Source organism: Cydia pomonella, chromosome 1 (genome assembly GCF_033807575.1).
Source record: "Cydia pomonella isolate Wapato2018A chromosome 1, ilCydPomo1, whole genome shotgun sequence".
Taxonomy (NCBI): domain Eukaryota; kingdom Metazoa; phylum Arthropoda; class Insecta; order Lepidoptera; family Tortricidae; genus Cydia; species Cydia pomonella.
The window spans coordinates 36980205-36995948 of record NC_084703.1 but is presented as its reverse complement, the minus strand read 5'-3'; the positions used below and the strand labels follow the sequence as shown (position 1 = coordinate 36995948).

The 15744-nt window shown below is 37.2% G+C and overlaps 1 protein-coding gene across 2 annotated transcripts in view; it reads right to left on the bottom strand.

Annotated features, from left to right (window-relative positions):
- Positions 1-1826: 1826 nt before the first annotated feature.
- Positions 1827-15744, bottom strand: part of LOC133521741 (zinc finger protein 202) — an 87645-nt gene continuing 73727 nt past the window's right edge. For both annotated transcript variants that reach the window (XM_061856816.1, XM_061856812.1), the window contains one exon: positions 1827-8593. In XM_061856816.1, coding sequence (XP_061712800.1) covers positions 6443-8224 — 1782 coding nt within the window. In that variant the 5' untranslated portion in view covers positions 8225-8593 and the 3' untranslated portion in view covers positions 1827-6442. The remainder of the gene's footprint in view (positions 8594-15744) is intronic.

Here is a 15744-nt window from a genome sequence, read left to right as displayed (position 1 = left end):
ACGAGATGTTGTCTAAGGCACGTTTTGCAGAAACATTTTCCATATGAAATAAAAATATCCAGGAAACATATAAGCAATAACAATTTGATAGACGTATATGAGACATATATTAAGTTTACAAAGATTTGTCAATAAAGGTTTCTTTTATATTTTTAACAACATTATAACTGCTGTGAATATTGCACAATAAAAACCTAGACACGAAGTCATTACAAAATGAAGGTTTAGTTTATAAACGTTTAATCTGGAAGTTCATATAAATCTCTATTTAATATCATAAATGTCTGTTACCTCTTCACGCTTAAACCTTTCCTCTGAACCGATTTGGATAAAATTTGGTATGGGGCCCGAGAAAGCACTTAGGGAAGTATTATTCATTAATATTATCATTCCCCGCGGACGAAGTTGCGGGCAGAAGTAGTGTAACATCTTTCCGGTCAAACAATTTTGTCAGTAGAAAAAGGCAAGAAATTCAAATTTTCTATGGGATGATAGTTAATTGATAACCCTTCGCGCCAAATTTTTAAATTTGCCGCTTTTTTCTACTGATGGAATGGCTTGACAGACTATGATTGTGATATTATTTTATCAAAAGTAAACACTGCCAGCGGTCCGCTAGGGGGGTTCTCTGTCCGTAGGCGTTTATAGCTACAATGCGCTTTTAACTACTTAACTTAAACTAATATACTTAAATAAAACGAAGTCGTTTAGACGCAATTATATGTGGAATTTGAGGATGGTTTGGAGTTAGAAAAATCCGGAAATTGACATGCAATAAAGTCCAAGTTAGAGAGGTCATAGATTGACGTTATCTCAGATACAGAGGTCAATTCCTATAACATTCTATAAAACAATGAAACAAAATAAACGTTCAAATATAGTCTCAGTAATAGAGGTAAAATACACTATCTGTCTTAATAGTAAAGGTAAATGTGAGTATAAAGTCAAAACAAGTAATCCCAGTTATAGAGGTTTGTTTTATCTCACTAACAGAAGTAATTCAGTGCTAAAGTGTCGGGACCGCATCGTGAGTCTCAGCTATAGAGGTTCCACTTAACCAAATTTCACTGTACATGTTATTGGCTACGCTCTCATAGCGCGTATCTTGCGCTGGCAGTGAACTTGTTAACAATTGTGATTGTAGTTAATAATTGTAGAATCTTTATGAATAACGGCCCGATTCGAAGAATGAGATACGATAACGATAAGTTCTCATTTAGATATCGTTTGTATGTCGTATAATTGACAGAAGCAGCTCGATTCGGGCAACCACTGTCACTTTGTCGTTAGAACTCTTATTGCAGGATCTTATTGGGAACACAGCGGAATCGAAATAAGCGTCAATTTTGACATGTCGTTTAGTTATCGTTCTTTTAAATATCTTTCCAAGATTTTAAACGTGTTTTAATCATTCTTCGAATCGGGCCGTAAGTGATTTTATAATCATGTTATCTTTCGTTTTGTTGTTCGTCGTTCTAATCAAGTTGATGTCTATTGTTTCCGTGATTGCTTCTATCCAATCTGTATTCTTTAAAAAGCGAACTAGTTACCGATAAATTTGATTATAATTACTTACTTACTCCAGTGCTATAGATGATAAACCGACGGCGTGATAGACAGTTTCGTTAAGCTCCATACGAGTACAACTTGCATGCGATTTTCATACATTGTGGTATTTGGTCGATCGGCTGAATTCACTGTACTCTGTAGTTAGCAATGTATCGAATGTTGCATGCAAGTTCCTGAACCGTCTAAATGGGGCTTTAGTCCTTCACTACAACAGGTTTTTCGGTAAAGCTGTTAGCGCAATGAAAACAATGTGCAAATATTTTAAAAACATTTTATTAGAAAACTAACGTAGGAAAGTAAAAAATTATGAAATCCAATACGAATCTGAAAATCTTGTAAAAATATGGTAAGTAGGTACAATGATATATTTTGACCTTTGTTGTATAATAGTCGATACGCAAGCTGGCGGATGTCAGCCGACAGCTTAGAGCTTGGAAGACCTCAGTGATCCGAGTCAGACTCGACACCTCTGACATATTATCACTGATTCTAAAGATTATACAAAATAAGCAAAAATCACAGCTCGGGGTTAATCAAAATACAAATACGATTTTGTGTTTCATGTGTCATCTTAACAATAATTGTAAATAAATAATCAAGGTAAGGTAGTTTCCAGGACGGTTTCTGTTTAAGGGTGAAGTGGACAAGGTTGCCCTCGCGGGTGCGAGCGGCGTGTCGCGAATGGCCAGACAGCCGGTTTCCAAATAAATTATTATTTCGTTACATTATATTTACAGTACGCCGGTCTGTACCATTATCCGTATGCTTACTATATCTATTACTATTTTCATCCACAACGCCCCTAAAACTACGCTCATATCTACTACATAAACATTAAAATACTCATGCACGATTTACTTATACATAAACATCTTATAAATAATAATGACTTAATTAATTATTAATAAAATCTAAAATTCAACTCAGGAACAAATGCAATAAAATAAATCATATCATCAAAATCGCCTTTTCGAAATAAGTCTCAAAACGAACATAGTTTAATATATTACAGGAATATATTAACAACCATTTATGCACTCGCATAATTTAATAAGGTAGCAATAGCTTCTTAAAATATATTGGTAAATCTCTCAATGTGTCTAACCACTTACCTAATCATCTATAAATTCGCTAACTTTCAAAATACCATCTAATGAGATACAAAGTGGTAGGTAGAGTAATTTTTATGACGCAATTAAGGTTTTTGCTTTTATTATTTTCTTTTAAATATATACACAAAATGAGTATTCTCAAAGGCATCCCATCAGGCTTCATAAAACTACAAACAAATAATATTATTAAGTCGAAAATCATCTAAAAGAAGCATAAATTAACTAGATTTTTTTATTGTAGACAGACTCATTCGTTTATACAGGAGCATTTACAGGCAGTGTTTGATCATTTAATAATACTCAACACGTTACGTCATACATAATATGTATTACTCTTTATTGGCAAGATGAAATGAGTAAAATATCCTTGCATGCAGATTGGTTCCTGAAATATCTTGAACACAGGTAATAGTACATTGTGCAACGAGGGGGGTAAGTGAGATTTTGGATACGAGGGTGGTAATTAAATACGGTGACATATCAAACATTCCTCCGCCATTATGTAATTTATTGGCAGGTGAGGCATCGAAGGCACACACCTATTCGGCATTCAGCCACGATTGAAAATTATTTTAACGGCTGTTAAATTAATAAATATTTATAGGACATTATTACACAAATTAACTAAGTCCCACAGTAAGCTCAATAAGGCTTGTGTTGAGGGTACTTAGACAACGATATATATAATATATATGTGTATAAATACTTAAATACATAGAAAACACCCATGACTCAGGAACAAATATCCATGCTCATCACACGAACAAATGCCCTTACCAGGATTTGAACCCGGGACCATCAGCTTCGTAGGCAGGGTCCCTACCCACTAGACCAAACCGGTCGTATTAATCAAATTAAATAATTTTAAACATAAACAAGGATATTAAATTATAAACGTCAGTTTTTTAAAAGTAAAACTCATTTATGCTACTTGGTTTGTATGAATAAGCGACATAATTTAAGAAAAAGCAATAAATCCCTAGGGAGTTAACTTAGTTAGTTAGGAACTTTTTTTTCAGATACCATAACTACCGCGGGAACGAAATAGGCCTTTGTCCTTCAGCACACCTGCATGAAATAAGATCTTTTTCGAGCAAGTGTGATGAAAAAAGAAATATTTGGCTCATTGCAAGCCCAATTGAACAGGACCGCGGACTTTAATGGGTCGTCGGGACGGGAGACAGCGATTAGTTGAGAAGCACAAGCGCTTAAGAGGGAGGACAAGTCCCACAACTTCTACTTACTCTATTTTCTTTGTAGGTATTATAAATATTATAATTTATAGGAACGACAACTTTAGCCAGAAGCCTAATATGTTACTTTAAAGTTCTTGCTAAGTTTCATGTTATCTCAGCATATCGGTTTAAATAAGAGCGTAATTTAAATTGTATAGACAGCCGGCTAAGTTCTTGAGACTCTTAAAAGAATAAGAATCTGAATGTCAGTGGATTATATTAATAGTCACTGAACTATTTCCTTGACCCTAGACAATATTCGATCTGTAGCAATAGACGTTTAGAAATTTAACTTATAATACGTGCTCGTGGGCCCTAACCAGCTGATTAGATGGCCCAAGCAATGCTGCGTCATTCTTAATTTTATTAAAAAGAGACCCATTTCCTGTTGTGGTTACTGAACAAAAAACTATTTGCGCTTTCCCAAAAACGCTGACTAATCTATTAACGAACACAAAATCCACCTGTGATTTTAGATAAGTATATAATTTTAAAACAGTTTTGTTAAAAGTAGCTTTAGAAAGCTCTATTAGATCTAAATTTGTAAAACAGTGAAAGTGTAATTAAGAACTGGAATTGCTCTACAACATTCAATATTAAATCATACATACCTATAACTGTGTTTTATTAATTTTACAATACACATAGCGCTACTTTACCGCACGAGTGCGATAATTAGCACATTACGTAACTATGTCGAAAATTTAAAGGGCTATATGCACTGTAAAATGTTGTACGATACATGTGCGAATAGGTATTTCGCATCTCGTGTCGATTAAAAACACTCCCTTCGGTCGTGTTTTAATTTATCGCCACTCGTTTCAAATTTCCTATTTTTCGCACTTGAATCGTAATGTACTATAACAGCCTGTTATTTGAACCTCTTACAGTCTTTCTTACAGAGCAGTAGGTCCATTTGAACTAACAAATCTATGTCAATATGGTTTCATTTTCACGTCACTCGCCTGCAACTCTCTTGTACACTTGCGAGTGAGATGCTTGAGAGTTTTAAACTTTGACTGCCGCTCCTAATGAGGTATTTGTACAACACTATAAGAGTTAAACATATATTTACGAGATAAACATAGTCTGCGGAATGGAATGAAACAGTATAGACCTTAACAAAGAAAGGAAGGCCAATTTATTACTCGAGAAAGGGAGCACAATTTTAAAGACCGACAATGAAATACCGCTTGTTGTTCAAATTTATAGCAATCTGGGAGTAATCAGGCCTCTCCCAGTAAGAGGTGAAAGATGTAATTGGGAATGAGAGCCCGATCGAGCGAGTGGCGTCCGATAGCAACGCTCAAATAACCGGCCGTCGCAGTATCCGCCATTAGGGCGCTCTGACATATGTATTAAATAACAATGTGCTTATTATGTTTTTTGAAACGATCTGAAATAGATAATGATAACGAATATATGACTACCTATATAATAGTGCTTTTAACTTCACTTGCAAGATCATGAAACTAGTTGCCCCGCGCAAACTTATTAAAAATGGACAATTGATTTAGAGGTGAGTGGCCCGTAATGTCAAATTTTTGTTTCGATTTTCTATCAATCTAGATCTAATCATGTACGCAACCATATATGTATACATAGCAATTAAAACTAGCTATTTAAAACTTCAATTGCAATATGATATTGTTTAGATAGAAACTTTAATCGTGACAGTATTTACTTATTTAGCCTTGGGTAGTGGAATTAACTAACACATTTTTAAATCAATAAACTATTTCCGCTTCTTAAAGATGCTTAATATAAATTTATACAATAGCGAATGTTTTTTACTTTGTTTTAGTACATACCTACCTATTCAAAAAATAACATCGCCCACCTAACTGAAAGGACAGCGATGAGATTGAGATACGATAGTCGAGCAGTGAAAGATGGTACTCAGCTATTTCGCTCAATCTTTTGCTCTGTTTTTTTTTTAGAAAGTTTAGTTGGTCTCACGATGAGAGAGAAATTACCGCGCGACTCGGCGCCGTGCAGTCATCCTAGTACGATCGTCAGACACTTTTGCCTCTTACCTATTAAGCTAGTGAGGATGGTTAATTCAAAAAGAAAACGACTATCCTTGAATCATCAGGAACCAAACTGTGTGCAAAAATTACAAACATACACGACTATGTATGACTTTAACGTTACATTAAAATAAATGTAGCTATATGACTAATAAATACGGAATGTACTTAGATTTTATGATAATCTCATAATTAAACTTAATAGTACCTGTCCTTAGCTAAAGCTAGACGTGTGTTCGGTAACGGACGGAAATACATACAAATTAACAAAAATGAAGGCTGCGGACTTCCTTCATATTTCTTCAATATTTTATAACTGCCATTCTTTGAGATAGGTAATTACTACTTTACTTTAGCACCTTACCAAATTCATCTGTGATGTTTCAGCCTTTAAGTATTTGCTTAAAAATACTATTGTTATCACTGTGACAAAGTTCTATTGACTATTAATGTAAAAGATCAATGTACGATTAGTGTAGCAATAATATGAGGGCGGTTACCGCTGCTTCGCGGGCTTTGGCTGGCCGTTAGCCGCGGCACTCTTCTGCGCGATGTGTGTCTGGTAGTGCTTTGCAAGATGCGCTTTCTGACGGAAGCTCTTGCCACACAGCGAGCACGAGAAGGGCTTCTCGCCCGTGTGCGTGCGCACGTGCACATTCACAGAGTATTTGTCCTTGAAGCCCTTTGAGCAGATGGAGCAGTAGTGCAACGAGCGCTCTTTGCGCACGCCGTTGGAAGTTGATGTGGCGGGCTGGATGGCCGTACCTGTTTGCGGCTGTGCCACAGGCGGTGAGCTCTTGTTTGCGATCCGCTTATACTTTTTGCTGACTGTCTTGGTGCTGGTGACGGCGGGCGAAGCCGTTACCAGCTGCATGTGCGGTAGCTGCACCTCGCCCGCGGGGATCATGGTCACAATATCGCCGTTGACGTGGTGGATGTTATATACGCCACGCGCCGGTTCTAGAGGCTCTACCGTGCAGAACGGCTGCACAGACTCGCCTAGCTCAGTTGCTATCCTCTTCAGCTTTTCATAGTCTTCTGGGTAATTGGCATCCAGTTGTGATAATATAATGTCATCCACACTTTGCGTCGACGTTGGGTTGTCACCGTTCGTGATCACTGTCGTATTAGGATCTTCTAGTAAAATGGAAATATTGACATTCCCTGTTGGTGTGTGGATCAACAGCTCAGTGTCGCCTTCTTTGCTGTCGTGGTACATGGAAGGAACATCGGATTTATTATTGTTGTTAATTATAACTCTTTTCAATTCTGTTGTTGCGTCCAGTTTCTTTTGTACCGTACTATATCTAATGAAAGCTTTTCCCTGTAATGCACTTCTTAATAGAGATTCATTTGTGTCGGTATTTTGATCGGTTAGCTTCCAGTCATTGTTATTATTGTTAAATTCGACAGAACTTTCTAATAGAGGTGTGCCAATTACAGAACTACGAGAGTCATCCCTTTTATCGTTAGACTGAAAATCGTTGTCTTCATAACTAAAGGGTTCCACTTTAACTAGATCACTTGAGCCTAAATCTGGATTCTGACTTTCTGTTTCACTTTCGTCGTAGCTATAGCTTTCAACTTTCGGAAGCACATTAGAACTCAAGGAATCTTGATTGAAATCATTTGGAAATCCGTTCATATTTAGTATGGATTCAAGATCTAAGGAGGAGTTATTATCTATATCGGTAGGGCTGGACATAGAAACGTCTTCTTCCTTGGTCCAATACCTGTTGGTACTCGATTCATGTATATCTTGGTTGAGTACTGTTAGAGTGTATATTTGTCCATCCGTATTGTTACTGATGAGTTTATTAGAAATAGCGGTGTCAGTACATGGGTGCGCGCTGTTGATTTCGCTGTCCTGGTTCCAGTAGTATTTATTGAGATCCTCTAGCATCGCGGTCTCCAGGCGGTCCCGGTCTCGATCTACATTCCAGATGGAGTCGAAGCTCTGCAGCGCGGTGGAGGCGGCCGGCATGGCAGCTGCGGGCGCTGGTGATGGCGCATTCGTCACCGTGAGCAGGCTATTGTTGTTCTGTTCCTTGGGTTCCTCCGACAGCAAAGGGTTAGAGCGCGAGTCGGGTGATTCCATAAACACGTTCACCGAACGCATCTGTTGTTTATACTGGGCGTCTGTAACTTCGTTCGATGTCACGAAGTCAAAAAAATCTGATTTTGACAATTCTGGGGCAGTGGCCGTCATGACTACCGATTCGATTACTGTAACCGAGGGAGACGACTCGGCAGTCGTCTGTTCACAGGTTTGTTGCATGTATAACACCTTGATTGTTCAGGTTTGTCTTTGTACTACAATAAATAAATCTACTTTTAAATATGTATGTGAATTCTAACCAGGTATGACTTGTACTTTATTGGCAGTCGCTAGTGCGTCGGTAACTGAAAGTGCAGTGTGCGGTTCGGGAGCGGCGCGCGGCTACTCGAGCTTGTCCAACTTGCTCAAAGTAATGGGTGGACCAATGGAGTGTGCGAACTTGATCCGTACATTCCTTTTTCCCATTATTTACCCCAGCCTAAGCCTTGCCTAGCAACGACTCAGTTCACACGGCTCTCAGGGGTAGCAGTGAAGAGCTCGGTAGTATTTGCCATGATTCCAGTATTTCGTGCGAAGGCGTGGTTTAATCTGAAAAGAAAGAATTTATATTTGAACAATCGCTTGCCAAAAATAATGTTGTGTACATTTATAGTAAATTAAGTTATACTGATCGTAAATGCCTAAGGGCCACCACACACTAGCATCTTCTGAGCGTCGGCAACTAGTCAACTCTATGGCTGTTGCTCGACGCAACGTTGGCTTAACTGCGCAGCGACGCTTTTTTCCATAGTGCTAACTAGACGTCGACGCTCAAGAAATGCTAGTGTGGGGTGGCTCTAAAAAAGCATGAATCAAATGCCACGCAGTTAAATGTAGCCAGCTGTAGATAATGCTACCGTATAACAAAGCCGTTGCATCGTTGATAGGATAGTGTATCAGTATTAGAATGTTGAATGATTCTAAGCTCTTGGTTCACGTTTCTAGATTCTGTAGCGAACCGGGGCGAGCCAGTCACGCTGCCACAGTGGCAATGCTTGCGTACTATTACTAAGTTGAGGTGCGTTCGGGTGCCAAGTGTACTTCAGCTGAATTACAATTATTCAATGAGTGAAATAACTCTAAACACCGTTTTATTGTCTGTATTTTACGCTTTTACGCCGTGTTCCATTTAATGTAGCGTTTACAGATATGACGAATTCCATTAGTTTATCATTCATTAATCACATGGTTTAGAAATCAAATTATGTATTATGAAACAGACCAGCTCAATCTGTTTTTGCGCTTTGGTCAAACACACAACTTAGTTACATAGAGATTATTCAAAGTATTATAATTATGACTTTAAACTTAATAGGTTATGAAGTTGAAATATTAGGACAGAAACACCTTTAGAGTTAATATCTAAATGAATATCTGCTTGTTGAACATTTAAACTTATAAATGCCATAATTATTGTTTTTTATGTTATCGGTACGAACTGCAAGCTAGCTTAGACGGACTACAGTGCTTTTGTACATACAAATAAACTTTCCAAGAATGTTTTTATTTTAATTTTATAATAACTAAAACAAACCAAATAACGTGTATTAATTTTTTCCTTAACATTAGTACGTAATACGGGGGGGGGGGGGGGGAGGTGTAGCCTTAGTTTTGGTGGAAGGGGGTTCAAAACTGGAAAAAATTGTCTTACGTAATAAATGAATGGCACCATTCGGGATTTTATCGAATACCATAGTAACAGCAAAATGTATGGCAACTTTCAAAAACATTCACACCGTGTCTATGCGGGAAAGTTTCTGTCTAGCCTTGTGAATAATTTCATAGCCACTACGGTATATGATCAAATCCCGTATACGTTATACGGGAAAAATTAACGCCGTGTGAACCTAGCCTTACTGTTACAGTGATCAGTAGGAGATGTAAAGTGAGAAAGGCTGTCAAACGACACGGCACGAACTGGAGCCGGGCCGCGGACCGAAACAGCGCGGTGTCAGCTTGCGACAGCTGATATGTGACGTGCTGCTATTTAACCAAATATTATTAACGCCACGAATATATTCCGACACTTGAGACATTTATGATCATATTATGTTCAACTTTATTTCAAAACCAATGTTTTCTATTGTTTTCAGTTTCAGTTTCGCCTGACTGTTGTTTAATCTCACGATAGAGACGATTACCTATTCACATAAAGCAGACCTAATGATAACAATATCTTTAAAATGTAAAAAAACCGCGTTTCAATAGTACATTATGATACAAGTGTGCTAAGTTGGTCATTACACACGAGACGATATAGTGCGCGCGAGCTGTAAGCGAGCGCGCAATAAGAAAGCCGATGTGTGTAATGACCAATGCACACGCGTTTCATACGACGTTTTTCAACACACTTGCGCGGAAAAAAAACAAAACTTATTAGTTAGAGTTTTTCTTATCAAAACAGCAAAAGTACAATTTTCAAAATGGTGGCTCACAGTTTTAACATCGAATAATTGCACCAAATCGTGCTGGGCTTGTAGGCACTTATTCGCCAGTTCATTTAAGTGAGGCACTAACATGTTTTTCAAGAACGACTGGGTGTTTTTGGTGATTTTCCACTGAATAAAAGTTTCATATTCCGCCGATTATTTCTCACCCGATTTTGATGGTAAAAGGCTATTGTTCTCGGCTCTTGCCTCTATTAGTGTTACTGGCAACGTCCATTTTATGTGTTCTACAACTTCTACATTTTCAATGCTTGAAAATGACATTTTCGTCAATATATATACTAAAAACATGCAAAACTATTCCAATTTTATGTCAAATACGGAAAATAGCTGGCGCGTTATTTATTTTTCGCACGATTCCATTGCGCGCAAGGCAAAGGCGCGAACGAAATCGACAAACAGCCAATAAAAACAATGTAAAAAAAGCTACTATTTTCATATTTCTATTCGACGGATAGAAATCAAATAGATAAAACGTTATGTTTATTCATTAATGTAATTTACGAGATAATTTAATCTATAAATTATGTTTGGTGTGATAAAACCTCTTTGAACTAACATTTGAAACCAAATAGTTGGAAAAAAAAAATGTATTACCAAACCAAGACCAAACTAAGAAGGCTCCGATTCGATGCTTATTATTAGCAATCAGTTACCTTCTTAAGTCAGTCGGATAATATAATGAAGAAGCACGAGTGTTACAATATACTGAAAAAACACGCGTGTTTAATATCTAGGTTTATGAGCCAAAAATCGGTGGAAAAAAACGTCGTTTTGAGCAAGTGTGTTGAAAATAGTATTTACAGCATATATTAAGACTCGTTAGTGTATTTTATGGAGGAGCCTAATAGTAAAACACTTTTTGGCTAAATTTTAACTAACCACTCATATTTAAATATTATAATTATTTGCGTGGCGTATGATTCTTATGCGTTATTTTCAGAGAAGCCCAGCTATAGTTATGTAGTAAAGTACCTATCGCATAGGTCCAGTGCATGAGAAGGCATTTCAAAGGTTTAGCAAAACGAAACGGCGCTTCTCAATTTAGGCATACGTCTAATTGCAGATAAAATTATACTCGTCAATGCAGCCGCGGCGAATGATAGTAATGAAGGCTGTGAAACGAATCTTTAATTGGCGGTAGTAACGTTAAATATTTACGCCATCATACATCCGGCCAACGTAAACAAGTCCCTAAACTCGTCACCAAAAACGTCTGCAGTGGCAGTATCTAGAGGTTAGTATATTTAAAAAAAAAAAAAAAAAAAAAAAACATAAGATAATTATTATTGTATTTGTGTTGTTTTATTAAATTAGTACCTAAGGCGGCTTTCCCGCCTCATCGGGTTTCTTACTAATACCGGATATGTTAATAATACGAATACCGGAAAACGGAATGAATGTAACTTAAGATATTGGATTACAGACAGACTGAAAGGTGAAACTATATAAATGTTTGTAAAAAGCACAGCGCGTTGATGTCTAATCTTAATTATGAATAAGTGACGTGGCTTGTGGTTCTACGGTTAAGGATTTTAATTTCAATACCGTTTCGTGCCTTGTCACAGTATGATTCCCGTAGCGACTTTCATATTGATTTTCATTGTCAAAAGGCACGAAATGTTACTAAAAATATACTAGCTTGTAGAAGCAGATGTTTGAAAAGTTAAAAGATTTTAGAAACTATTAAGATCACTTTTCACCTTAACGTATTCCAATCAGATACTTTTAAACGATTTTTTAATAAATATTTAAAATAAAAAAACTAACTTTTAGGTCCAGAAAGCGGAGCAAGCGACAGCCGGTAGGTACTTACGATACCTGACGCCCGGTGCCTACTTTGCCCATAACAAGGTCGACCAAGTGGTTTTTCTAGGAATTCCAATAGTAATAGCACCTACTAACTAAATGCCGATTTAAATTTGTAGTCTGTAATAGATAATGGCAATAAATTATGAACACTCACGATTTCTCGATGCAGTCGATATTAATATAAATAAATCGGTTCAAAACACTCGTTCATCGCGGGAATCCAGCTGATCAGAAAACCGATTCGATAGCAGCACCAATATGGAATTATTTAAACATATTCGCCATTGTTAAAATATGTAAGGGTATTAAAATAATGTAATGTACATTTTAATTATAAAATGCATTTCTGAAATGACAAGATTGCGCGTTAAACAATGCATGCAAATGACAAATTATATCGTCATACCATCGTCATGCCTACAAGCTGCAAAAATATTTAGATCCCTCAAATGATGTGTAACTATTATTAAATATTCGGCGATAAAAAGGGTGGTGGCATAGTGGTTCAGGTATCTAATTCTCCATCATCCGGAGTTCGAAGGTTCCAATCCTGGTTCGTACCAATGAGTTTATTCCAACTTAGGTAAGTAATATAATTTGACATTTATCACTAGCCTGCAGTGGCCCGGCTCCCATGTCGCTCCTTGGCACAGCTCCTACCCTTTCTATGCAAGTTGCTAACAGGCAGCAAGCAATCGCCAGATAAAGATGACGTGCGCAGGAGGTGCGGTCTTAGTTTGAAGTGACAAAGTCAAGCCAAGCCGGGGATAGGGAGTTCGATTCGCTGTTAATTCATAATTTTGTAGGTGATTCCACGGCAACAGTTGTTTTTATTCATAAACCAAATTCAAATTCAAAGTTAAGTTATTAATCTCTAGTTATATTGTTACTTAAATTTACATCATATTATTCATAATACTTTTTTTTTTATTATATTTATTTTTCAGAAGTAATGTATTCAAGTATTTAAGTATAATATCTAATACTATAAAAAAAATTATATAAGTAATACAATTAACTAAACTAAAACTACTATATAAAACTAAAAATCTAAATCTAAAATGGGCCCCCGTGGCATAATACTTGCACTAAACCGTTGTATTTGCTACACCTACGTTGCAACAGTAATAGAGCTCTAAATACATATACACTGGTTATAGATAATTGCTGTACTTTAATAATAAACCTTGAATTTATTTAAATTATCAGCGTGTTATTACCAATAACGCAATGAAATTCGTAATCTGAGCGTTTATGGCTCAAAATTTCCCCACTCGTGCATACAATTCAAGTTGTAAAAATGTTTTTCAGTTGAATGAACGGATCAACAAAACTTTCGGTCGGTTTCGAGCAGTAGAACTTGTTTCGCTGATCTAGGTCAAACGATTCAACGCGTGGATTCGCTTGTTTTATTTAGTCCTTAGTGATAATTTAAACGACTGAGATTGTAGTCTAAATGTAAAATATGTTTATTTTGCTGTTTTAAACTTTCTATGCTTATTATGTGTAAACCTTTATTTTTGTTACAATACATTGCCCTGATTTCCTGTCTGGACAGACGCTAAATAAATGTTAGTTTAATTCAATGGATGGTGCACCTAAGCGGGTAGGTAGCGAGGCATGTGGGTTAACGAGGCATTGCGAAAGAGTGCTGCGCGAGTGCCTGCGAACAGCCGCCAACTAGATCACGACGCGGCACCGGCCCCACAGCGAGCACCACAATACTACTAAGCCGGAAACACTATTAAAACACCCGACACGACTCCACGTGTAAATATCCGAAGTAGACCCTGCATATTACAATTACGCGATTACACAAAATGTTTGCAATTTTATCACGCTTCAATCATATTTTCTGCGTCTGAGTGTATGGCATTGGGTTTGGACTAGTACACGCTCTGTGCGCGGCGTCAGGTGACAACACTGGAAACACACCGTATAACAGCACACAGGGATCGGGTGGCGCGAAGATGCATGGTTGGTCGTAGAAAATATAAGGAGTTGATTGGACCCAACACGCATAACAACTGATCGCGTGGCGTTTCAATACCAAGTTTAATTCAACGTGGAAAAATTACATGCCCGCTGTTTCTCCATATTGCCATGACCGGAACGTTCGAACTTCAAAAGATAAAAGAGGCGGAAATCTACGAGTAGTTTAACAGAATGTAGGTAGACGAAATAAGTCAGAATTTATAAGACTTGTGATTATTATTATTTTCATCACACTTGCTCGTAAGTAGTATGCCTGCATATTGATAGACAATGAGCTATAGTATGGCCACGGGCGTAATAGATTTTTTTAATCTCATTACGCCCATCATCTTCATCATCATATTGGGCATAATGTTTTTTTTCTAGTAGGTATAAATGAATTTTACTTTATAAATTCATATTTTTGTGTATGTTTATATATACTTAACTTGATTAAAATTTAGTTTTTTCTTCGCAAGTGTGATGAACAACATGGTGTGTAACTTCGGGGGTAAGAATATTGCAAACTCGGGTCTTTAATCCCCTCGTTTCCAATATCTCCCCCTCAATTCACAATGTACTATAATGTATCTGGACAAGTAAATAAGACTGATCAGATATTGTTCGTTATCTTTAATTAACATGAAATAAACGGCCTCGATATCGCCACAACAATGCCCGGCTTTATCTTTGAGAGCCATCGAACGGAGCCTACAAATTGCCTCGTAGGTATATATTTGCGGCAAAAATAAGCGAACAATTAACGCTAAAGTCTCGATGGTGACGATAGTGGCGCGGGGGGACGGGCGGCGCGCACGTAGCCGCGCTGGCTGGATTTCGATCCGCGTCGTGATAACCGGCCAACGACAATGCGAAGGATTTAATTGGCGGTTTTACATAGACTTGGCTATTGAATCGAGAAGCTGTTCTTACGTTGTCGAAATGATATATCGAAGATACAGGCAGTCGCGCAGGTGCACCGTAGACGAGACTTATGAAAAGCATACAAACTTTTAACAGCATGAAACATATCGGTATTTCACATGTATTGTAGTACGATTCTCTTTCACCTGTTAGTGATTGATCCTTCCGCATTTTCTCAAAGGTTAGCTGGAAGAGATCCCTTTTAGGGACAAGTTCGCCTTTGTACATAACATTTTTTTTTGTTTTGTTTTGTCTGTTTTATGTTAACCTGTTTATGTGCAATAAAATGACATACATACATACATACATTCTCACTTATTACATTTAGTAGTAGAGAAGACCAAGACAAGCAGAAAAGCCTGCGCTGGGGTTGGTGACGAGGACGATGTAAATGTAAATTTACATTTTGTTTATTTATATTTTGTTGTTACAGTTGATTACCTACCAAAAAACTATGATATTTAGCGTAGTTATTGCTATCGGAGCGATGGAAATTACATTATAAAACATTTTCATTTTATTTATAATTCATTTAATGATGCT